The 25663-nt window shown below is 55.3% G+C and overlaps 1 protein-coding gene across 1 annotated transcript; it reads left to right on the forward strand.

Annotated features, from left to right (window-relative positions):
- The first annotated feature begins 338 nt into the window (after positions 1 to 338).
- On the forward strand, positions 339 to 24627 carry STMN2 (stathmin 2). Its single transcript, XM_038766770.1, has 6 exons — positions 339 to 368; positions 8632 to 8858; positions 20197 to 20292; positions 21957 to 22129; positions 23221 to 23412; positions 24535 to 24627. The coding sequence occupies exons 1-6, from the start codon at positions 343 to 345 to the stop codon at positions 24592 to 24594; spliced, it is 774 nt and encodes a 257-aa protein (XP_038622698.1). The 5' UTR covers positions 339 to 342; the 3' UTR covers positions 24595 to 24627.
- The last annotated feature ends 1036 nt before the right edge of the window (positions 24628 to 25663 follow it).

Genomic DNA, 25663 nt, shown 5'->3' on the forward strand with positions numbered 1-25663 from the left:
GCTGCGGTCTTGGATCGACCCAAATTCAGCCTCAGCACAGCGAGGGAGAGCAGGTTGCCTTGGGAGTCAGATGTGGCCTGGCCTGGGTCGCTGACCAGCTGGGATCTCTGGAACCATCGAGGCAGAGAGGAAAGAGCATGGGCCTGAGAGTCAGGAGACCTGAGTTCTAATCCTGACCCTGCCACTTGTCTGCCGTGTGACTGTGGGCAAGTCACTTCACTTCTCTGGGCCTCAGTTACCTCACCTGTAAAATAGAGATTAAATCCTCCTTCCTCCTACTTAGAATGTGAAGCCTGTGTGGGACAGGGACGTGCCCAACCTGATGAACGTGCATCTACCATAATGCTAAGAACAGTGCTTGGCATGCGGTAAGCGCCTATCAGTTATTATTATTATCGTTACTATTGTTATTATTATCCTGAAACTGCCGCCTCTAGGCTATGTGACCTTGAGAAAGTCACTGAACATCTCCGGACTGCCTCAGTTTCCTCATCTGTAAAATGGTGGGATTCAACACCCATTGTCTCTCCCTCTTAGACTGTGGTACAGGATCTATTTCTGACCAGAAAATCTTGTGTTTACCTCAGTGCTTAATACAGTGCCAGGCACATGTAAGCATCTGACAAATATCGCATTTATTACTAGTAGTAGTACTATTAGCAGTAGTAGTAACAGCAGAGGACCAACGCATGATCCCATCCCGGGGTCCCAAGGAAAATCGAAACTAAAGAAAAAAGTCAGAGTGGGGAGGGAGAGTGAAGGATTGGAGGTGGGAGGAGTGATCAGGTGGTACAAAGGGTCTGATCAATCAATATGATTGATTGCATCCAGGAGACAGAAGGGCCCTTCCCTGATGATTTCCTGACAGGAATTTTCTAGCGACGTGAGTGTATTTCCACTCAGCACACAAAGCCAGTGCTGGATCCCGGGGGATGGAATCGCTTTAAGGCAGCCTGAGAGTGGCAGGGAGGGGGATAGAAAGAAGATGGAGTGGTGTGGGGGTGCGGGGGGAGATTAGGACCAGACCCCACCCCCTGAGGGGGCAGGGAGACATCAGGAGCCTTTAGCCCAGCTGTAATGCTGAGGGAGGAGCAGGGAGGGACACGTTCAGAAACCAGGTCCATGTGTGGGGGAAGATGGCAAGATGAACAACACCCCTCCAATTCACCCACCCTCCCAGGCCTTCCGCCACTGAATAATAATAATAATAATAATAATAATAATAATAACGGTGCTGTTTGTTAAGCGCTTACTGTGTGCCAAGCACTGTACTAAGTACTGGGGTGGCTACAAGCAAATCAGGTTGGACACAGTCCCTGTCCCACATGAGGGCTCTCAGACTTCATCCCCATTTTACAGATGAGGTCACTGAGGCCCAGAGAAGGGAAGTGACTTGCCCAAAGTCACCCGGCAGACAAGTGGACGAGCTGGGATTGAACCCAGGTTCTCTAACTCCCAGGCCCGGGCTCTATCCATAATAATAATAATGGCATTTGTTAAGCGCTTACTATGTGCGAAGCACTCTTCTAAGCCCTGGGGGGATACAAGGTGATCAGGTTGTCCCACGTGGGGCTCACAGTCTTCAACCCCATTTGACAGATGAGGGAACTGAGGCTCAGAGAAGTGAAGCGACTTGCCCAAAATCACACAGCTGTCAATTGGCAGAGTCGGGATTAGAACCCATGACCTCTGACTCCCAATCCCGGGCTCTTTCCACTGACCCACGCTGCTTCCATCAGGCCATTCTGCATCCAGTTTTCAGCTACCACTGTCTGGGACTTGGCTGGCTAGAATTTATTTCTCTTTCTTGTGTGTCTCTTCTCCCCCAGTCTAGACTGGAATTGGGTCCTATCTACTTTCCCGGGACCTGCCCCACCACCTAGGCATAGGGCTTGGTTCATAGTGAGCACTGAATCCCCTCCATCATTAACTATCTCAAACACATTCTCATCAGTGTTATTGCAACAGGGATTCATTCGCGCCTTCAATCGTATTTATTGAGCGCTTACTGTGTGCAGAGCACTGTACTAAGCGCTTGGGAAGTACAAGTCGGCAACATATAGAGACGGTCCCTCCCCAACAACGGGCTCACAGTCGAGATGCTCCCTATGGGCTGCCCCACTGACACCAAGGCCACCTGAACAACCCCAGCTGGGCAATCTGGGATTGGCTGTTTGCCGAGGAATGGGGCAGGGCATTCCAGGATGTCCCAGCCCATTAGTTGGCAGAGGAAAGCTCGGAGCCTCTCCCCAGGTTGGGAGTGGACTTCTAGTCGGCAGGACTGAGGGTCTCTTTCTGGCTGTTATTATCATTATAACTATAATAATAATAGTGGTATTATAATTCGAATAATAGTGGCATTTGTTAGATAAACTATGTGTCAAGCACTGTACTGAGCTGGGGCAGATAAAAAATAATTTGATCCTGCATGGGGCTCACAGTCTAAGAAGGAGGAAGAACAGGTATTGAATCCCCATTTTGCAGATGAGGGAACTGAGGCACAGAGAAGATAAGTGATTTGTCCAAGGTCGCACAACAGGCAAGTGGCGGAGCTGGGATTAGAACTCAGGTCCTCCGACTCCAGCCCGGGTTCTTTCAGCTAGACCACACTGCTTCTCACAGTGGTTCCCGTGATTCCCCAGCCCCAAACCGTTTTTAAAAAAACTGGCACTGATCCAGCTCTTAAGGGGAACAGAGCATTGGATAGATTCCCCAATAATCATATCAGGATCAGTCCCTGCTCCACACAGAGTTCACAGTCTAAGAGAGAGGGAGAAGAGATGTCTCATTCCCATTTTACCAGTGCTTAGAACGGTGCTTGGCACAGAGTAAGCACTTAACAAATACCATCATTATTATTATTTTACAGGTAAGGAAACTGAGGCCCAGTTTCAAAGATACACTAGAGTGAGTAGCCAAGATCTCTGCCCTCAAGGAGCATGCAATCCAGCCAGGGAGGTGGGTAACTAAATTAAATTCCAGATAGGAAGAAGCAACAGGGTTTAAGGATGCATGCTTTAAGTGCTCTGTGTGTATGATTGTGTATGTGTGCATGTGGGTGGGTGGGTGGGTGTTGGGGGTGGGGAATAGAGTGGGGAGATGAGAGACTAATCGGAGAAGGGCTCCTGGAGTTGGGATTTCAGAAAGGTGTTGGAAGTGGGGAGAGCTGGGGTCTGTGGGAACGGGAAGCCGGAGGGTGGTCCTGGCAGGGGGAGCGTTCATTCATTCATTCAATCCTATTTATTGAGCGCTTACTGTGTGCAGAGTAAGCGCTCAATAAATACGATTGATGATGATGATGATGATGCAGAGCACTGTACTAAGCGCTTGGGAAGTACAAGTTGGCAACATATAGAAATGGTCTCCACCCAACAGTGGGCTCACAGTCTAGAAGGGGGAGTGTATGAGCAAGAGAGATGAGAAGGAGGCTCAGTGAGTTGGTTGGCTTCACAGGAGCTGAGGTGTAGCGAGAGAGGAGTGAGGGTAAAGTAGGTGGGGAGAGAGAACTGATTGCGCGCCTCGAAGCCAAAGGTCAGGAGCTTCCACTTGATGGGGAGGAATGGGTAACCACTGGAGGTTTTTGTGGCATGGGAAGATGGCCCAAACCAACGGTTACCAAATGTTTCAGAGGATATAAGCTTCCAAACCTCTCCGGCTACTTGTAGATAACAGTTCCCAGTCCCAAGCCTTCCAGTGTCGGGATCACGGACGCTTGGGCTCCCCAGGCCCCTAGGCCCCCGCTTCACCCCGGGGGTGCTTCCCTCTGGCCTCCCCTTCTTCTCCGTGGCCACTCAGGGCTACCCACATGGCCAGCAGCCCTGGCCAGTCATTGTGAGAAGCAGCCTGGCTTAGTGGAGAGAGCACGGGCCTGGGAGTTTATTCATTCATTCATTCATTCATTCATTCATTCATTCATTCATTCAATCGTATTTATTGAGTGCTTACTGTGTGCAGAGCACTGTACTAAGCGCTTGGGAAGTACAAGTTGGCAACATATAGAGACGGTCCCTACCCAAAAGCGGGCTCACAGTCTAGAAGGGGGAGACGGACAATAAAACAAGACATATTAACAAAATAAAATAAATAGAATAAATATGTACGAGTAAAATAAATAGAGTAATAAATACATACAAACATATATACATATATACAGGTGCTGTGGGGAGGAGAAGGAGATAAGGCTGGGGGGGTGGGGAGGGGGAGAGGAAGGAGGGGACTCAGTGTGGGAAGGCCTCCTGGAGGAGGTGAGCTCTCAGTAGGGCTTTGAAGGGAGGAAGAGAGCTAGCTTGGCGGGTGTGCAGAGGGAGGGCATTCTGGGCCAGGAGGAAGATGTGGGCCGGGGGTCGACGGCAGGTTTATGGGTTCCAATCCTGACTCTGGGAGAAAAGGAAAGGGACTTAGTCAGGGAAGGCCTCTTGGAGGAGAGGGGCCCTAAATAAGGTTTGGAAGTGGGGAAGAGTAATTGTTGTGAGATTTGAAGATTGACGGCATTCCAAAGCAGAGGCAGGATGTGGGCTAGGGGTGGGTGAAAAGACAGGGTAGACTGAGGCCCAGTGAGAAGGTTGGCATTAGAGGAATGAAGTATAAGGGCTGGGTTGGAGTAGAAGAGTACGAAGTGAGGTAGGAGGAGGCAAGGTGATTGACTGCTTTAAAGTCAATGGGGAGGAGTTTTTGTTTGATGCAGAGGTGGATGGGCAACCATTGGAGTTTCTTGAGGAGTGGGGAAGCGTGTCCTGAGGATTTTTGTAGAAAAATGACCCGGGCAGCGGAGTAAACTTTGGATTGGAGTGGGGAGAGACAGGAGGCTGGGAAGTCAGCAAGAAGGCTGATCCTGTAATCCAGGTTGGGTAGAGTGTGATTGGATTAATGTGGTAGCAGTTTGGATTCATTCAATTGTATTTATTGAGCACTTACTGCGTGCAGAGCACTTGTAGAGGACAGGGTGGATTTTAGCGATGTTGTGAAGGTGGAACCAACAGGATTTAGTCACGGACTGAATATGTGGCTCGAATAATAATGATGGCATTTGTTAAGTGCGTACTATGTGCCAAGCACTGAAGGAGTCAAGGATAACGCCGAGGTAAGTGGCTGTTGTTGCTGTCATGCACTTGGTTGGAGTCTGGGGGGTGGGAGTGGGAGTGGGAGGCAGATGGACAGGGGGCCATCAAGGTGGGTGCAGGGGGCTGTCAGTCAGGGAGGACAGTCAATCCGCACCCAGGTCTGACAGCCAGGTTCCCTCGGCCCCGACGCCAGCTGGCTATTTCCCGAGCAGTCCCCGTCCCTCCCTGAACAGTGGTCAGAGGGTCTGGCCGAACTTCCTCCAGGCCCCATGTCTAGTTCAGCTCCCCCAGCCCCACCATGCTGGACAGCGGGACCTGCCAAGGCCATCAGCTCGCCCCCTCCTACCTCACCTCCCTTCTCTCCTTCTCCAGCCCAGCCCGCACCCTCTGCTCCTCTGCCGCCGCTAACCTCCTCACTGGGCCTCGTTCTCGCCTGTCCCACCATCGACCCCCGGCCCACGTCCTCCCCCTGGCCTGGAATGCCCTCCCTCCACACACCCGCTAAGCTAGCTCTCTTCCTCCCTTCAAAGCCCTACTGAGAGCTCACCTCCTCCAAGAGGCCTTCCCACACTGAGCCCCCTTTTCCCTCTCCTCCTCCCCATCCCCCCACCCTACCTCCTTCCCCTCCCCACAGCACCTGTATATATGTTTGCACAGATTTATTACTCTATTTTACTTGTACATATTTACTATTCTATTTGTTAATGATGTGCATTTAGCTTTAATTCTATTTGTTCTGACAACTTGACACCTGTCCACATGTTTTGTTTTGTTGTCTGTTTCCCTCTCAATGGGGGTACCAGCCCCCATTGCCCCCACACCGGGGGCACTGGAGCCCCACCCCCCAGCACTCCAGCAGAGCTGGAAGAACTCTTCCATTTGTGGCTCAGACCAACCTCAGAGCAAAGCACTAATGGCCTCACAAAATGGCTACCATCATTCCCCCCAGGGACCCCAGAAAACCTCTGAAAGAGGAGACACTGAAGCAGGAGCTCCTAGGCAGCTCTGGAAATCACTCCAGCTCCAAAGTCCTGGGAAGACTTGGCTTATGGATACCATAACTGCAAACCGACATTTTTCCATGGAGGAATACGAGTTACTAAAGAAAACCGAAAGCCTTTTGTTTTCAAGGCCGTCGGGTACCTCTAGTTATTAAATCTTCCATCAAGCCTTGTGGACCTTCCTCTGAGGGTGAAGAGTTAACTTCCAGAAACCCTCAATTATTGACCCCCCTCCCCGCTTCAGGGTTGAGGAATGTAATTCAGATAGTTTGCTCCAGGCCTCGTCCTCTTAATTACCAATTTCTGTACGTCTCCTTGACGTCCAAGAAAGACTTCAGGAAAGGAGATGGAAATGGACTAAACCAATTCTGAATTCTGAAGCAATTGACTATAGATAACCGCCAATGAAACCCACGACAGTGGCTCACTGTGGCAGGATCCAAAGGAAGGATGGCACAGATCCCATCCTCTCCCCCTGAGAAGAAGCAGTGTGTGGCCTAGTGGAAAGAACCTGGAGCCTGGGAGTCAGAGGGCTTGGGTTCTAATCCCAGTTCCACTGCTTATGTGCTGTGTGACCTTGGGCAAGTCACTTAACTTTTCTGTGCCTCAGTTATATCTATAAAATGGGGATTATGATGGTGAGCCCTGTGTGGGACAGGGACTGTGTCCAACTTGATTAGTTTGTATCTACCCAGAGCCTAGTACATAGGAAGTGCTTACCCATATGCCATACCCGGCATTAATGTATCTGTTCGTCCCCCTCCTAGCACTTGTTTATATGTCTATTCAATTATTTCTTTTGATTATTCTAAAATATTTTTATGTCTTTCCCCCCGGTTAAACTGTAAGCTCTTTATGTGTAAAAATGAGTCTTTTCTTCATTTTGTACTTACCCAAAAACTCCTGGAAGTTCCAGAGTGAGCCCCCTCCTTCCTCTCCCCCTCCTCCCCCTCTCCATCCCCCCGGCCTTACCTCTTTCCCACAGCACCTGTATATATGTATATATGTTTGTACATATTTATTACTCTATTTATTTGATTTGTACATGTTTATTCTAATTATTTTATTTTGTTAATATGTTTGATTTTGTTCTCTGTCTCCCCCTTCTAGACTGTGAGCCCACTGTTGGGTAGGGACCGTCTCTATGTGTTGCCAACTTGTCCTTCCCAAGCGCTTAGTACAGTGCTCTGCACACAGTAAGCGCTCAATAAATACAATTGATTGATTGATTGATTGATTGCTGGCTGGACCCCGGAGGCCGCTTTCAGCACCGCGGAGAGCTCCCGCCCGCTTCCCAGCCTCCACCGGCAAACCGGCCCTGGACCCCGGGGCCAGGGAGAAGGAGGACGGAGGAGAAGGAAGAATAGGAGGAGGAGGAGGAAGAGGAGGAGGAGGAGGAGATGGGGATGAGGAGGAGGAAGAGGCGAAGGAGGAGGAGAGAGGAGGAGGACGAGGGAGGAGGAAGAGAAAAGGAGAAGGAGGAGGAGGAGGCTCCTTTACTCAACCAGCAGTGCTGGGAAATGGTGGAGAAGCGGGGGGAAGATGGGGAGCAAAGATGGGATTTGGGAATTCTTGTTTCTCTATCCTAGGCCTCTGGAGGTCCGTCCACCTCTGAAGCTTCCCTGGAGGGGACAGGGGTCAAAGACCGGGCCAACCTTGCAGGTTCGGGAGCCCCGCCCCCCGCTCACCCCGGTCCCCAGGTATGGTCCAGTCTGGTGTGGCCCAGTGCGGCCTGGTGCAGTCCGATGTGACCCGGTGAGGCCTAGAGTGGCCTGGTGCAGCCCGGTGAGGCCTTGTGCGGCCCGGTGAGGTCTGGCGAGGCCCGGTGAGGCCTGGTGTGGCCTGGTGATGCCTAGAGTGACCTGGTGCAGCCCAGTGTGGCCTGGTGCTGTCCGGTGAGGCCTGGTGTGGCCCGATGTGGCCTGGTGAAGCCTGGTGCGGCCCAGTGCGGCCTGGTGAGGCCCGGTGCAGCTGGCTCTATCCTTGACTGACATGTCCGAGGACCCATTGTAGCGACCTCCCTGTCCGGGCCCTGGGCCTCTGTCGGGGCAGCCGACACCCACATGTAAGTGACCCAAAGTGCGTGCCACGTAATGGGCATCTGCCACCCGGGCAACTGCAGCCGGCGAGTGCCGTCCACTATGTGTGTGACAGTCGCCATGCCTGGGCAGACCTTGTGAGCAGCCCAATGTGTATGTGCTGGCTGTGGGAGCCCGGCCCATGCGTCCCCCGGAACCAAGACCGGCCCGCTCCATGGACCGTGTCTGGCCTGGACACCCGCTTCCCCCCAGCCCTCCCCCCGGCCCGTGTCTGGCCTGGACACCCCCTTGCCCCCACGGATGGTGTCCTGGCTGGCCCCCCGCCCCCGCAGGACGGTACCCTGGGGACCCCCGCAGGGGGGGTGTTCTTGGGCAGGGGCATTTGTGTTTCAGGCTGCAGGCTGGGTGGGCTGACGCCCCTCGGGGGCCGGGGAGGAGGGGCGGGGGTCCGGGCTCCGAGCCAATCCGCGGTCCCCGCCCCTCCCCTTCCCCTCCCGCTTCGGCTGCGCCGCCCCGCCCCGCCCAGTACAGCACAGCACCGCCCAGCACAGCCCAGTACAGCCCAGCACAGAACCGGACATTCGCGCAGAACCCGCCGGCCGCAGCAGCAGCAGCAGCAGCAGCAGCAGCAGGAGCGGACCCGACCGGACGGGACCCGACCCCCCAGCCCTGTCCAGCCCAGTGCTGCCCAGCCCAGCCCAGCCTCCCGCCCCATCCCGGTCCACCAGCCCGGTCCAGCATGGCTAAGACGGCGATGGGTGAGCGCAGAGCGGGGCGGGGGCTGGAGGATAGGATGGGGCCGGGCCGGGGGCCGCGAGGGGGGACCCCTCCTCCCTCCCCCTCTCTCCCCCCTCTCGCCCACCGCCCGGTTCCGGGCCTGGGCCGGGGGTCTGCCGTCCGGTTTGCCCCGGGAGAGGCGGGATGCGATGGGGTGGGATGGGGTAGGATGGGGTGGGGTCGCTCCTGGGAAAGGCGGGTTGTAGTAGGCTGTCAGAGGTGGGTCGGGGGGCGATGGGCGGCGGGGTGGGGTCCATTTTAGTGTGGGAGCCCGGGTCCTGGTCCTTTGTTTTGGGGAGGGGGCGGCGGGCGGCCCCGCCCTGGATGTCTTTGTGTCGGAGAGCGGCGGGGGGCGGGGCGGGGCCTGCGGAGCCCAACCGGGTCCGCCCAATGCGGGGGCCGCACCCCCGTCCCCCCCTCCCCCCTCCCCCGCTAGTCCGCTCCCCCCACCCCCATCCCCGGGAGACCCCCTCCCCAGGAACCCCATCTCCACCCTGAAATGGAGGCGCGGAGAAAGCGCAAGGCCTTTGCCGGCCCCGCCCTGGGGGGGGGGGGGGAGGGGGCGGGGGTCCTGAGGGGGAGAGGGGGACGGGGGGCGGGGGTCCGGCGGGAGAGGCAGCCCCTCCCCCCGCAGGGCGCGGCTCCTCCTCGGACCCTCCGCTGGCTGAGGGATAATAATAATAATATAATAATACCTGTGGTATTTGTGAAGCGCTTACTATGTGCCAAGCACTGTTCTAAGCGCTGGACGCGGCTTCGGTCCCATTTTGAGGGTCCGAACCGCAGGACCCGGGACCCGCCGCCCCACGAGCAGGGAATTTGGTCCCCCGGAGACCCCTGCGCCGGGAGGGGGATGGTCTTTATTCTCACCGCCCCAGGCCCGCCCCCGGGGCCGATGAAAACCTCGGTTCTGCCCCTCCCACCCACCCCCGACCCCCGACCCCCGACCCTGGTCACCCGGGGGTTGAGAGGGAGGGTCCGGATTCCCGGAGGACCCCCCCCCACCATCTCCCACGACCCGAGACCCCCAACCCCAGTCAGGGAGGGCGGCCCCGCCCAGCGCAACAAAAGCCACAGTAATAACGACCGTGGTATTTTTGAGCGCTTTTGAGGTGCCAAGCACTGCACTGCGCGCTGGGCGAGAGACAAGACAATGGGGTGAGACCCGATCCCTGGGCCACCCGAGCTCGAAGTCTAAGGGGGCAGGCGGCTGGAGACGCAGTGGCCGCGCCCCGCCCGCCACCGTGGGCCCCAGCTGCTGCAGGCCTGCCCACTCCCCTCCCCACCCCCCCCTATTTCTGCAGCAGAGCCGCCCCTCTCCTCCCAGCCCCCCGCCACCCCTGCAGCACTCGGGGTTGGGGGGCAAGCAGAAGCCCCGGCCTGAGACCCTCCTACAGGGAGCTGGATGTGGAAATCCCCCCGCAGAGGACAGTCTGGGAGTCGGAGTTGACCCCAAGCTGAGTCAGCAGCGCGGCCCTGACCTTAAGAGAGGCACCACATGGGGCAGGGATGGCGAGGCCCCCATCCACCCCAGGGTGGTGGTGGTGGTGGGCAGCGGCGGCCCATCCTGTGCCATCCTGCATCCAGCACTGCGAGCTGGTCGGGAGTGGAGGCAGGAGGGCCACACTGAAGAAGGCCCAGAGAAGAGCCACAGAAATGACCACAAGGTGGAAAGCGGCACCTGCGGGCAAAGGTTACGGGGATGGGCAGGGTGGGGGCTTGAAGCCCAGAGAATCGAAGGCCGAGGAGGAGAAGCTTCCAGCCACCCGGTCACTGCAGGGTGTTTATAGGGAGAGCTGACCGGGGATGACCCACGAGGAGGAAACCGGTTTGAGGGGAAACCAGGTACCAGGTAGGACTTCCTGGCCACCGGGGTGATGGGCATTGGAACAGGGGTCTGTCGTGATCTCTAGGGTGCCAAGAAAAGAAAAAATACTCCTCCTTGGTTGTTGGCCCGCAGGCAGGGGGCTGGACCAAATGACCTCTCAAGGTCACCCCCGCCCAGCTCGGAGTCTGATTCATCTTCCAGGAGAAATTGGGGGGCCGGAAGTGGAGGGATCCGGTGATGGTGGGCGAGGTGCCCAGCCAGGGAGAAATGGGCACATTCCCGACGACCCCTCCTGTGGAGGGAGGGGGAGGGTGGGTTTGGGGCCAGGGGCCATCTGGGCCGGTGCAGGTGGCGGGCTCCGGGCAGAGCCTCGTCCTGGGCCTGCTCCTAGAGGGGGTGGTTTCCCGGGCTTGGAGTTCGTTCCGGGGCGGGGTGGGGGGCACTTGGCGGTGACTCGGCTGTAGAGGGGCTGGGGCCTGGGGGAGGCTCCGCAGTGGGCCTGGGCTCCAGGGGTGGACACATTCAGCGGGCTCAGCCCGTCGGAGCCTCACTGGCCGCGCCCTTGTCGCATTTTCTCCGTGTGGTGCTTGGGCGTCTATGAGCCGTGGGGCGAACCGTCTGGAGAAGTGTGGCTCCTTTGTTTCCAGAAGAGACCCTCCCCTCCGCTGACCAAAACCTGGGGACCAGCCCAGAGGGGAAGCATTTATGTCTGACTAAAACGGAATTCCCAGCAGGGGGAGGAGGAGCCCAGAGCAGGACGGGTGGGGAAGTCTTCCTCATTGTCCTCCTCATCCTCATCATCGTCACACCTGCTGGACTGACTGCAGCCTCCGGCTTGCTGGCCTATGGCCCGGGAGGGAGGCAGCGGGGTGAGGCCAAAGGTTGGGGTGCTAGGGTGAAGAGTAGGGAGTCCAGGGTTCTAGTCCCGGCTCTGCCACCTGCCTGCTGTGTGGCCTCAGGCAAGTCACTGAACCTCTCTGGGCCTCAGCTTTCTCATCGGTAAAATAGGGTTAAGGTTCTCTCTTAGAGCCCCGTGTGGGTCAGAAATTGGGTCCAAACTGTTCTGTAGTTGGCAAGGTAGCTGGCACAGAGGAAGCGTGGTACTAACATGGTCGCTAACTAAAGGCAGAGGGTCTTTCTGGTTCAGACGGTCCAGTCTCATGGATATGAACCTTAGAGGACAGACAGGATTACCTAGGGTGGCTAGTTAACTAATCAAGTAGTCAATGGTATTTATGGAATGCCTACCGTGTGCAGAGTCCTGTAATAATATTGATAATAATAATGATAACAATGGTATTTGTTAAGCGATTACTCTGTGCCAAGGATTGTCTTAAGAGGTGGAGTAGGTACAAGATAATTAGGCCCCAAATAGGGCTCACATTTTAAATAGGAGAGAGCACAAGTTTGGAATCCCCATTTTGCAGATGAGGGAAATGAGGAGGACCCGGGGCCAGGGCCTCCCAGGCCATGGGAAGGGAGGGCATCCTGGGCTCTTTTCACCAGTTGGCCATCAGCCAGCCCAGAGACCCCTTGCAGATCCCTGCCCAGGTGGCCTGGGGGCCATTTTAGGCTCTGGCCCGTCCCCCAGATCCCACCCCCTGGGCAGCTCCCTGCTTTCCCTTTAAAGGCATGACCTAGATGAGGGTGCGGACAAGAGGAAGGGACAGCTGAGAAGGTGGCTTCGCTTTGGGCCCAGGGAGAAAACAAAGGGGCCAGGTGGGCGTGGCCGGCTCTTCCTGCGGCTCCGGCTCCCCGAGCTGCCCGACTCCCTGACTGAAGGGTGGTGGCAGCTCACTGATCTGGGACTGGGGACCCTGCTCGCTGCCCGGGGACCAGTGTCCAGTTCCCTGACCAGGGACCGGTGCCCGGCTCGCTGCCCAGGGACTAGGGTCCAGCTCACTGACCAGTGACAACTGACTGATCAGCGGCCAGTGCCCGGCTTGCTGACCAGGGCTTTCCTGATTGAGAGAGACCAATTCCAGTTCACTGACCAGGGGCTCATTTCATTCATTCATTCAATCGTATTTGTTGAGCGCTTACTGTGTGCAGAGCACTGTGCTAAGCACTTGGGAGAGTGCAGTATGACAATAAACCGACACATTCCCTTCCCAAAACGAGCCTACAGTCTAGAGGGACCCACGACGGTTCACTGACCAGAGGCCAAGGCCTGCCGCACTGACCAGAAACCAGTGACAGTTCATTGATCCAGAACCAGCGCCTAGCTCACTGAAAGAGACCAGATCACTGACCAGGAACCAGAGCCCAGCCCACTGACCAGGGACCAGTGCACAAGTCACTGGCTAAGAGTCAGGCCTCAGCTCACCGAGCAGGGATCCGGGCACGGCTGACCGACCAGAAACCAGGGTCCGGCTCCCTGACGAGGGACCGGGCCTCGGCCAGCTGCCCAGAGGCCAGTTTTTGGCTCTCTGGCCAGAGACCAGTGACAGCTCCCTGACCAAGTGTCATTGCACAGTTTTCTGGCCAAGATCCCGAATGCGTCAGAGCCCCGGACCGGCTAACTAGGGTCCCTCTAGAGTCTCTCTTAACCACCCGCCATCCACAAGATCGCCACCAGCCCTGCCTGGGTGCCTCCTCTGTGTGCAGAATGTTGTACTGGCCGCCTGCTGTGGGCAGGGCACAGTACTGGGTGTCCTCAGTGTGCAGAGTGCTGTACCGGATGCCCAAGGGCACATACAGTAAAAGTACAGTAAAAGGACGTACAGTAAAATAAAAGACGCGATGTAGTGGGGTGTGGTTGTGGTTTTCGGGGCACCGCTTGCCCTCTCTTATCCCTTGCTGGTCCTTTTCTGCCAGGGCAGGGATCCAGTGACCGGACGGCTATGGTGTCCTCACCATAGTTGACTCCCACCCCCGGCCTGCGTGGGAGAGGCCACGGTTGGGAGCAGAGATTTGCCAACCACCCCTCTCCGCCGGGGACCCCCAGACCCTTGAGGCCGGGGGGTGACTGGTCACTTCTCTGCTTGTGGCCTGAGGCACGCCTGCCCCATGGGCCAGACTGGACTTAGCGGAGAGTGCTCAAGCGCTTAGTACAGTGCTCTGCACACAGTAAGCGCTCAATAAATACTATTGATGATGATGAAAGCATCTTCCATCCATCCCGCAGTCTTTGTCCAATGTCAGCCCCTCCACGGTCCCACTGAGGCAGTGCTTCCCTCCCAGTTCATCATCACCAATCTTCACTGGGTGGCTCAGTAAAAAGAGCCCGGGCTTGGGAGTCAGAGGTTGTGGGTTCTAATCCTAACTCGCCCACTTATCTGCTGTGTGACTTTGGGCAAGTCACTTAAGAAGCAGCGTGGCTCAGTGGAAAGAGCACAGGCTTTGGAGTAAGGGATCATGGGTTCAAATCCCGGCTCTGCCACTTAGCTGTGTGACTTTGGGCAAGTCACTTCACTTCTTTGTGCCTCAGTTACCTCATCTGTAAAATGGGGATTAAGACTGAGCCCCATATGGGACAACCTGATCACCTTGTATCCCCCTGCAGCACTTAGAATGGTGCTTTGCACATAGTAAGCACTTAACAAATGCCATTATTATTATTATTATTATTATTCATGCCTCAGTTATGTAAAATGGGGATTAAGACTGTGACCCCCACGTGGGAAAGCTTGATTACCTTGTAACCCCCCCAGCACTTAGAACAGTGCTAGACACATAGAAAGCGCTCAACAAATTCACATCACTTCTCTGTGCCTCAGTTCCCTCATCTGTAAAATGGGGATTAAGACTGTGAGCCCCCCGTGGGACAACCTGATCAACTTGTCACCTCCCCAGCGCTTAGAACAGTGCTTTGCACATAGTAAGCACTTAATAAATGCCATTATTATTATTATTACATGCAAGCAGAATGCTGAAATGGACACTTACTAAGGGTAGAGCACTGTGCTGGGCACCTACTATGTGGAGAGTGGTATTTTCTTTTTAATGGTATTAGTTAAGTATTTACTATGGATCTGCAGTACTATAAGCCCTGGGGTGGACAAAGCAGTGTGGCTTAATGGAAAGAGACTGGGCTTGGGAGTCAGAGGACGTGAGTTCTAATCCCGGCTCTGCCACTTGTCTGCTGTGTGGCCTTGAGCAAGCCACTTCACTTCTCTGTGCCTCAGTTACCTCATCTGTAAAATGTGGATTAAGACTGTGAGCCCCAAGTGGGACAACCTGATTACCTTGTATCTACTGCAGTGCTTAGAACAGTGCTTGGCATATAGTAAGCACTTAACAAATACCATAATTATTATTAAGTTAATTAGGTTGGACACAGTGCTGTACTGAACGACTACTGTGAACAGAACACTGTACCAGGCACCAGTTTCATGCAGAGGTCTATGCTGCATGAAGCGCTTAACAAATACCATTATTATCATTATTATTATTATTACACTGGGCACCTACTGCATGCAGAACACTTTTGGGTATCTAAGTGCGAATGAAGAACTAAAGGGGGAAGGAGAAACAGGGTGGGGAATAGGAGAGGTTTGGAGCCCTGGCAGTCTAGAGCAAGGAGGGGATGAGGTTTGGTTTCGGAACCTGCTGTCGGTTTCTTTGTGCCCATTGGCAAAGGGAGGGGCTAGAGCAAGGAGGAGATGAGGTTTGGTTTCGGAACCTGCTGTCGGTTTCTTTGTGCCCATCGGTAAGGGGAGTGGCAAGACTTTTTGAGCTATTGCATTCCCAGCGTCCTTTTCACTCACAAATGCGTAGGCAACTCCTCCTGCAGGAACCTTAGGGTGAAAGTTAACACTATCCATTCTCATTCCTCAGGTACCAAGCCATTATAGAGGCAGTGTGGCCTAGTGGCAACAGCCCGGGCTTGGGAGTCAGAAGATCGTGGGTTCTAATCCCAGCTCCACCACTTGTCTGCTGTGTGACCTTGGGCAAGTCACTTAACTGCTCTGCGCCTCAGTTCTCTCATCTGGAAAAATGGGGATTGAGACTGTGAGCCCCAGTGTGGGACAGGGACTATTTCCCACTGGATTTGCTTGTATCTACCCCAGCGCTTAATACAGTGCCTGTCACACAGTAAATGCTTAACAAATACCACAATTATACTTATGATTATTATTATGATTACCGTGGGCAGGGCACCGTACCAGGAGATTGGGCACAGACAATAAAAGATGACAACATGGCTTAAAGTCTAGTGGAAACGGCTACTTACCAGGTTTGGGTTGGACCCACCCTCTCCTTGAAGTCTGCTCCCTGAGCACGGAGCCTGGGAGTCAGAAGGTCATGGGTTCTAATCCTGGCTCCACCTCTTGTCTGCTGTGTGACCTTGGGCAAGTCACTTCGCTTCTCTGTTCCTCCGTTACCTCATCCGGAAAACGGAGATTGAGATAGTAAGCCCCACATGGGACAGAGTCCCAGAGTACAAACCAATCTGCTTGCATCCACTGCAGCACTTAGTACAGAGCCTGGCACACAATAAGCTCTTAAATACAACAGTCATTATTATTATTACTATTATTGCCCATCATCGAGGATCACTCCCCTCTCCCCATTCCATGTTGTTTCCAGAGGATGGGGGTAGCAAAGAGGGATCTCCGGCCCTCACGGACAGCCGGTTGGACTGTAATTTATTCATTTCTATTAATGTCTGTCTCCTCCTCTAAACTGTAAGCTCGTTGAGGGGAGGGAATGTGTCTTTTTATTATTCTATTGTACTCTCCCTAGCGCTTAGTACAGTGCTCCGCACACAGTAAGCACCCAGTAAATACGACTGACTACCCAACAGCTGCCAGCACTCAGGCCTGAGGCGGAGACCCCAGCACTCCAGGCCCGGCCACCCCCAACCCCTCTGCTCGTCCTCTCATGGGGAGAGCTCCAGGAGGATGCTGGAAGGTCCCTGGAGCCCCTCCTCACCCAGGGGGGAATTTCATCCGGCCCCGTTGATGGAAGCCACTCCTATGAACTTGAGAAAAGGCAGCATGCAGCTGCTTGGTTCCAACTGGTTCCTCTCACACAGTGGGAAGGACTTTGCAAGCCATATTTTAAATAATAATAATAATAACAATGGTATTTGTTAAGCGTTTACTATGTGCAAAGCACGTTCTAAGTGCTGGGGTTGTTACAGGGTGATCAGGTTGCCTCCCCCTTTTAGACTGTGAGCCCACTGTTGGGTAGGGACTGTCTCTATATGTTGCCAACTTGTACTTCCCAAGCGCTTAGTACAGTAAGTGCTCAATAAATACGATTGATTGATTGATTGATTGTCCCACGGGGGGGCTCACAGTTTTAATCCCCATTTTACAGATGGGGTAACCTGAGGCCCAGAGAAGTTAAGTGACTTGCCCAAAGTCACACAGCTGACAGTTGGCGGAGCTGGGATTTGAACCCATGACCTCGGACTCCGAAGCCCAGGCTCTTTCCCCTGAGCCCCGCTGATATTTTTCCTCTGGGAACACCTGGGCACTCTCGCTTAGCTCAGGATCTGAATCCAGGCCAGCCTGCCAGTAATAATAATAATAATAATAATGGCATTTGTTAAGCGCTTACTATGTGCAAAGCACTGTTCTAAGCGCTGGGAGGGGATGCAAGGTGATCAGGTTGCCCCACGTGGGGCTCACAGTCTTAATCCCCATTTTACAGATGAGGGAACTGAGGCCCAGAGAAGTTAAGTGACTTGCCCAAGGTCACACAGCAGACATGTGGCGGAGCTGGGATTCGAACCCATGACCTCGTGGAGTGGCCAGGACCCTCCCACCGAGATTTCATTCTAGAGAGGCAATACGGCCCGTGAAAAGCCGTATTCTGGCAAGAGAATTTTACAAGGCACCTCGGAGGTCATCCCGGCCGGCCTCCTGCCCTAGAGCAGGAGTAGGCCTCAGCCAGAAAATGCTTTCTAGTGTCTGACTTAAATCTCCCTCGGGGGAACTGAAGCTCATTTCCTCAGGTCATGTCTGGGGAACCGCCTCGTGGGATGTGTCTTTAAGGAGATTTGCAGAATGTGTGATCATTATTATCATCTTCGAGCACTTTCAGAGTGCAGAGCGCTGGACTGAGTGCCTACCGGGCACCAAGCACAGTCCTGGGAGCTGGGGAGCAACTAGTAAAACTGAAAAGCGCAGTCTGTAAGCTCCTCGAGGGCAGGGACTGTGCTTATCAACTCTATTGTTGCCAACTTGTACTTCCCAAGCGCTTAGTATAGTGCTCTGCACACAGTAAGCGCTCAATAAATACGATTGATGATGATTGATGATATTGTATTGTCCTCTCCCTAGCACTTAGTACTGAATGTTTGATAAAGGATCTCTAACTGTGAGGAGTTTACAATCTAATAGAGGAGCTTCCGCTGATGAAATACTTGATTCTTGACGTCTTGCATAGAGCCATCTGCACATTTAGAATCATTTTAGCCTCTGTGGTAAAGTTGAAAGCAGCCCCCCCAAATCACCAAGGATTTCTGATCTCAGACACCATACTGAGCATCGGGAGAGTACTGTAGAATCAGTAGACACAATCCCTGCCCCTAAGAAACTTATAATTTACCATGTGCATAGTGCTGTACTAAGCACCTGGTGAGGATGATAAAGTAGAGGACAATAAAGTAATAATAATGATGGCTTGGGTTAAGCACTTACTATGTGCCAAACACTGTTCTAAGCGCTGGAGTGGGTACAAGGTAATCAGGTTGTCCCACGTGGGGCTCACAGTCTTAATCCCCATTTTACAGATGAGGTAACAGAGGCACAGGGAAGTGAAGTGACTTGCCCAAAGTCACATAGCTGGTAGGTGGCAAAGCCCAGATCAGAACTCATGACCTCTGACTCTCAAGCCCAGGCACCTTCCCCTAAACCACACTTCTTCTCTAAAGTAGCCCTCAGGGAGCTTCCAACCCAGCATCTGAATGCTGTTCATTCATTCATTCAATCGTATTTATTGAGCGCTTACTGTGTGCAGAGCACTGTACTAAGCGTTTGGGAAGTACAAGTTGGCAACATATAGAGACGGTCCCTACCTAACAGTGGGCTCACAGTCTAGAAGGGGGAGACAGATGTGACTGATATTCATTCATTCATTTAATCGTATTTATTGAGCACTTACTGTGTGCAGAGCACTGTACTAAGTACAAATCGGCAACATTGAGAGACGGTCCCTACCCAACAATGGGCTATGCCAAAACAGCCTACTTCACGAGCCTCTAACAGTGCTCTGCACCCTGCAGGCATCCAGTACGGTGCAGCGTGGCTCACTGGAAAGAGCACGGAGTCAGAGGTCAGGGGTTCAAATCCCGGCTCCGCCAATTGTCAGTTGTGTGACTGTGGGCAATTTAACTTCTCTGTGCCTCAGTTACCTCATCTGTAAAATGGGGATTAAGACTGTGAGCCACCTGTGGGACAACCTGATCACCTTGTAACCTCCCCAGTGCTTAGAACAGTGCTTGGCACATAGTAAGTGTTTAATAAATGCCATCATTATTATGATTATTATTACTCTGCACATTGAGGAAACCTATTACTGTGCTCTGCCCACAATGGGTAACCAGTGCAGCAGTCTGGACACAACAGGGAGCGGTGTGGCCTAGTGGTTAATGCATGGGGCTGGGAGTCCGAAGGACCTGAGATCTAATCCCAGCTCTGCCACTTGTCTTCTGTGTGATCTTGGGCAAGTCGCTTCACTTCTCTGTGCCTCAGTCCCCTAATCTGTAAAATGGGGATTAAGACTGTGAGCCCGATGTGGGACAGGGACAGTATCCAGCCCAATTGGCTTGTATCTTCCCCAGCACTTAGAATCGTGCCTAACATGTAGTTAGCACTTAACAAATCCCATCATCGTCATCAACAGGCACCCAGGCCGGGCTGGTGGTAATGGTGTGGAGGGTGGGTGGTAAGCACTGTACTTCCCAAGCGCTTAGTACAGTGCTCTGCACACAGTAAGCGCTCAATAAATACGATTGATGATAAGAGGAATTGTAGCATCCTCCTGCTTAGCCGGCCCAGGGCTCTGACGTGTCTAGCAGAGCTTTGAGGTCCAAACGTCCAGGGCTTCAGTACCATTTCCCTGCGTACTCTGGAGCCAACGTGGATCTTGAGAAGCAGTGTGGCTCAGTGGAAAGAGCCAGGGCTTGGGAGTCAGAGGTCGTGGGTTCTAATCCCACCTCTGTCACTTGTCAGCTGTGTGACTTTGGGCAAGTCACTTCACTTCTCTGGGCCTCTGTTACCTCATCTGTAAAATGAGGATGAAGACTGTGAGCCCCACGTGGGACAACCTGATCACCTTGTATCCCCCCCGCACTTAGAACAGTGCTTGGCACATAGTAAGCGCTTAACCAAAGCCATCATTATCGTTATTATCTTCCTACTTGGTTCGGGAGCTTTATGTGAGTCTATCCGATCCAGGACAATGGCAGAGCGGCTGGACCCACCTGGGGGCCGCTGGGGGTGGACGGTAAGGTGGGAGGGCAGGAGAGGAGGCCCAGGGGCTCCAAGAGGCCCTTCGCCTGGCCCCGAGCTCCCGGACCACCCCTGTCGTTGCAGCCTACAAGGAGAAGATGAAGGAGCTGTCTGTGCTCTCCCTGATCTGCTCGTGCTTCTACCCTGAGCCGCGCAACATGAACCTCGGCACATACGACGGTGAGTGACCCGAGTGGGACGCGTCCCCGCCCCCACCCCGCTCCATCCTCAGTGTGGATCCGCCGTGCTGACCAGCGATCCGAAATGCCGGTGGTCTCTCCGCTGTGCGGCTCTTGCTCCAGCGGCACCTGGAAATTAGGCCCAAAACATCATCCTCGGCTTGACAGGTCCCACTCCCCGGCCCTGGGAAAAGCTCCCGGGACACGAGTGGGAAAAGCTTTTTCCAAACCACCTCCTCTTGGATTCCTCCCACGGGGAGGTCCTCCCCCCCCCCAGGTGAAATGCTGGGGTCCCCGGCTCGGATGGACCTGGACAACTGGGCCCCACAAGGCAAGCTAGGGACCCGCAGGGGTGACGCAGCCCTGTGCCAGACTGGGATGATTGAGGAGATGGGAGACGAGTGGGTTGATTGTCACTGGATAGTCACCCTGCCACCCGACTGGCCAAGAAGTGGCTGGGGGAAATTGGGATAGCTGCACCAGGTTCCAGGCTCTGAGGGACCCCTTTCCTCTCCCAGCCCAGGTGGCAGAACCTCCAGACCCAGTGGTTCCAGCCCCGGGGTGGTCAAGGGTTGAAACCTCTATGTACAGAAGCATTTCTGCTTCTCAAACTCCCTCCCCTCCCCTTCAAATAAGGACATCCCACCAACAACCAATCGTGGGCCTCAGTTGAGAGCCCATCTTCCTGCCCAAAGCTCCTCCCCATTTGAACCAGTCAGCCTCTTTCCTATCGGGGGCTGGAGCACCTCTCTCTCCATCCCTCCGCTCCTGGACGCAGATAGTCGCGATCCCACCACAGTTCAACTAACTTCATTCGTCTAGGGTTGAATCTCGTGGCCTCCCCCGGGGACCCCTTGCTCCAGGCAGGAGAGGATGGAGGTGCAGGCCTTGCTGGATGCAAACTCATCCCCTGAAAGGGCCTGGGCCTCCGGCCAGTGTCTATCAGGCAGACCGCTGCAGGGCCTAGAGAAGCAGCGTGGCTCAGTGGAAAGAGTATGGACTTCAGAGTCAGAGGTCCCGGCTCTGCCAATTGTCAGTTGTGTGACTTGGGGCAAGTGCCTCTTGCTCAACTTCTCTGTGCCTCAGTTCCCTCATCTGTAAAATGGGGATTAAGACTGGGAGTCCCCCCGTGGGACAACCTGATCACTTTGTAACCTCCCCAGCACTTAGAACAGTGCTTAGCACATAGTAAGCACTTAATAAATGCTATTATTATTATTATTATTATTACTGGGGATTCCACCAGGTAGATGGAGCCGCCCCTGCCACCACCGCCTCCATCACCACGGCACTCCACACTCCCTCCTGAACATCAGTGGCTCGGTCCAGCCGGGGTCACTGCCAGGAGGAGGTGCGGCCCACACAGTGGCACAAAGGGTTTCCGTTCGTGCCGTGGCAAATATGCCCCAAGCCTGCCCAGGAAACGGGGACAGGGAGCTTTCTCTTCACATGGACTGCCCCCTCCCTATTCCCCATGGGACCCCTAGAGCCCCCAGGTCTCCCCCACGAAGCCCCATAAATGGACCTGAGGGGCGCCGGGCGGGGGCTGGCCACCTCACCCTGGCTTCGACTGGACTGGCGTGGCCATAGCTCGCCTGGCCTGGTTCCCAGAGCTCCTCCAATCGCCGACAATGGCGCAGTTTCCTTAACCCTTCATTTCCCTAGACATGGAAGTGAAACAGATCAACAAGCGAGCCTCCGGCCAGGCCTTCGAGCTCATCTTAAAGCCGCCCTCTCCGGTCTCGGAAGCGCCGCGGACTCTGGCTTCCCCGAAGAAGAAGGACCTGTCCCTGGAGGAGATCCAGAAGAAGCTGGAGGCTGCAGAGGAAAGGAGAAAGGTACCATCTCCCCCCTCCTTCCTCTGATTTCTGCTGCCAGGCCAGCTCCGCTGAGCTGGACTGGGAGCCCGTGAGCACCGACCATGCAGGAGTGACCTCTGCTGCAGCCAGGCTGGGTGGCGGCAATTCCCCAGAGAGCCTCCGCCCCCGACCCCCGCACAGCCTTCCGGCCTCAGCCTCCTCTGGGCTGTCGTCCTCGCTGCTGCGTTAGCCTGATGGCTCCACAACCCTCTCCCGTGGCTGCCATTCAGGGAGGGGAGTCAATCGGAGGTGGCCTCCTGGGGGGCAGAGTAGTCCCCTCCAATCCCGACAGGTAGGGTGCCTCCGTTCGGACTCCTAAATCAGTCCGGTGGCAGGCCGAGGGGCCACGCTCCCATTCTTGAAAATCAATCCGCCGTATTTGTTGAGCGCCTACTGTGTGCGCAGTACTGTACTGAGCGCTTGGGAGAGTATACTCTAACACAGGTGGTAGACGTGCTCCCTGCCCACAAGGAGCTTCCAGTCTAGAAGGGGAGAGAGACATTAATATAAATTAATATTCATTCATTATTATTAGGGACACGAACAGAAGTGCCGTAGGGCTGGAGTGGGGTGGATAAAAGATGCAAATCCATGTGCAAAAGTCACGCAGAAGGGAGAAAAAGGAGGGCTTAGTCGAAGCAGGCCTCTTGGAGGAGAGATGCCTTCAGAAGGCTTTGAAGTTGGGGAGAGTGGCAGTTTGTCAGGTATGAAGAGGGAGGGGGTTCCAGGCCACAGGCAGGAGGAGGTTGAGGGGTCGGCGGCGAGATAGATGAGAAAACCCCGGCGGCCAGGCCTCAGACTGACAGCGCCAGCCAGGCCGGGGAGGAGCTCTTTGCCCGCAGCTACCCGTCCCTCCCGTTCATCATCATCATCAATCGTATTTATTGAGCGCTTACTATGTGCAGAGCACTGTACTAAGCGCTTGGGAAGTACAAATTGGCAACATATAGAGACAGTCCCTACCCAACATTGGGCTCACAGTCGAAAAGACTGTTCAGAGACCCATTGGGCAGTGGGGTGGGCGCACTGGACGGTCGGGTCCCGGCTGAGCGCGGCGTGCCCCTCCGCAGACGCAGGAGGCCCAGGTCCTCAAGCAGCTGGCCGGGAAGAGGGAGCACGAGAGGGAGGTGCTCCAGAAGGCTCTGGAGGAGAACAGCAACTTCAGCAAGATGGCGGAGGAGAAGCTCATCCTGAAAATGGAGCAGATCAAGGAGAACCGCGAAGCCAACCTCGCCGCCCTGATTGAGCGCCTTCAGGAGAAGGTAACGGACCGCCGTCCGAGCTGGGGTGCTGGGAGCCCGGGGGACACGGCGAGGGGTGCAGGGGATGCGGGGGGACCAGTGGGAACACCAGCCGACGCCAGCCAGTAGGCTTGCCAGCCAGGCACTGCCCTGCTTCCCACCAGTGCCAGCTAGGAGGCCCTGCCAAGCAAAAATATATGCATACACATGCACGCGCGCGCGCACACACACACACACGCATGCATACACAACCACCCCAGACCAATCAGTTAATCAATCAATCAATCCATCGTATTTATTGAGCACTTCCTGTGTGCACAGCACTGTACTAAGCACTTGGGAAAGGACAATGTAACAATAAACACACATTCCCTGCCCACAGTAAGCTTGCAGTCTAGAGCGGGAGACAGGCATTAATATAAATAAATACATGACGGATGTGGACGTAAGTGCTCTGGGGCTGAGAATGGGAGGTGAATAAAGGGAGCAAATCAGGACGACGCAGAAGGGAGTGGGAGAAAAGGAAATGAGACCAGAGTCTATTCCTGAGAGTCTGGCTAGTGATTGATGATGATGATGATTATGGCATTTATTAAGCGCTTACTCTGTGCAAAGCACTGTTCTAAGCGCTGGAGAGGCTACAAGGTGATCGGGTTGTCCCACGGAGGGCTCACAGTCTTAATCCCCATTTTACAAGATGAGGTCACTGAAGCTCAGAGAAGTTAAGTGACTTGCCCAAGGTCACACAGCGGACATGTGGGGGAGCCGGGATTAGAACCCACGACCTCTGACTCCCAAGCCCGGACTCTTTCCACCGAGCCACGCTGCTTCTTCTGCAGCCAGCTGCCTCTTTTCCCAAAATGGTAGCCTGTGAGGAGTAGGCCAGTAGCACCCCGCTGATCCCTTGCCCTCACCAGCCCCCGAGTTTTTCTCCCTCTTGCTTCTCAGGGGCCACGCGGGCAGGGCTGGGCCAGTGGCCAGGGCAGGCAGTGGCCAGCGCGGGCAGAGAAGTGGTCGGGGCAGGATAGAGTCTGGAGCAGTGGCCAAAGCAAGAAGGGCTGGGGCGGGCAGGGAAGTGTCCGGGGCAGTGTCCGGGGCAGCTGGGGTCAGTGACGGCTCGGGGCCTTACGTGGTGTGTTGCAGGAGAGGCACGCCGCCGAGGTCCGCAGGAACAAGGAGCTGCAGGTGGAGCTGTCGGGCTGAGGGCTCCCTGGAGGAGGTGGGGCAGAGGCCGGGGCGGGGTGGGGGTGGGGGGGGTGTCCCTTCTCCCCCCACCCCCACCCCCGCCACCCCTACCCCCCCCTCCCCGCCGGGGCTGCCTCGGGTCCTGCCGCGGGATGGCTCTCAGGGTGGGAAATGTACGGCACGGTTTCGAAACAGAGGAGAACTCACGATAGAAAACAGAAACGCCAATTAAAACAATGCAGTCTCTTTGCAGAATGGTTTGCTTGATGTTTAAAACAGAAACACACCCAAACACCTTGGATCTTGTTTTGTAAATACTTACATTTTTGTTAAAAAATACAAGTATTGCATTATGCAAGTTATTTCATAACTGATGTGGCCCGTCCCGGCCTCCGCTGTGCGCCCCTCTGCCCCCGCCCCATCCCTCTCCAGGCCCGGCCTGCCGTCTCCACCCCCGTCCTCGCGCTGCTGGCGAGGCGGCGAGGCCTTGGGGAACCGCCGGCCCGGGGCGGCCCGGCCACCCAGTGGGCTTTGAGATCCCCAGGCGGGGGCGGTCCCCGGTCACGGGGGTCTCCTGGGACACGGGGCTGAGGGCTCTCAGGATGACCGTGCCGCTTGAGGGCCGTCCCCGGCCTGGCGGCTCAGGGCATCTCGGGGACCGTGTGCTCCCGATGCCGGCCACCGTTCCCTGACCTGCCCCACTTGCCCCCATACCTGCCGCCGGGTCACGGTGTCCCCCCCGGTGCTCGGGGCCACTACAGGTCCTCAAGCCTGGGCAAGCAGAGCGCTGATCCGGAGACCCCGCCGGATGCCTGGCAGACCTCTCGGGCCCCACTTGGCCACGAGCCACTCCCCAGCGTGGGCACGGTGGTCCGGGCGGAGAGATGCCCCAGCATGCCGGGGGCTGACTAGCCCCTGTGGCCACCTGCCCGGTCCCTCCCGCACTCGGCCCGATTTCTCCCATTCACATTTCCCCCGGGCCCGGAGCCGGCACAGGCTGACCTGCCCTCAGCGGGCTGGCCGGTGCGGGGCTCCCCGCTCCCGAGGCCGGGGCCGGCTCCCCAAGATTCCCCCTACCCTGCTCCCA

This window comes from Tachyglossus aculeatus, chromosome 25, assembly GCF_015852505.1.
Source record: "Tachyglossus aculeatus isolate mTacAcu1 chromosome 25, mTacAcu1.pri, whole genome shotgun sequence".
Taxonomy (NCBI): Eukaryota; Metazoa; Chordata; class Mammalia; order Monotremata; family Tachyglossidae; genus Tachyglossus; species Tachyglossus aculeatus.

What these genes read in the sequence shown, in the direction of transcription:
- STMN2 (XM_038766770.1), top strand. Translation starts at nt 343, where the DNA reads ATGCTAAGAACAGTGCTTGGCATGCG. An exon ending in CATGGCTAAGACGGCGATGG is followed by an intron (nt 8,859 to 20,196) that starts GTGAGCGCAGAG and finishes CTGTCGTTGCAG; the next exon opens with CCTACAAGGAGAAGATGAAG. An exon ending in GAACCTCGGCACATACGACG is followed by an intron (nt 20,293 to 21,956) that starts GTGAGTGACCCG and finishes TCATTTCCCTAG; the next exon opens with ACATGGAAGTGAAACAGATC.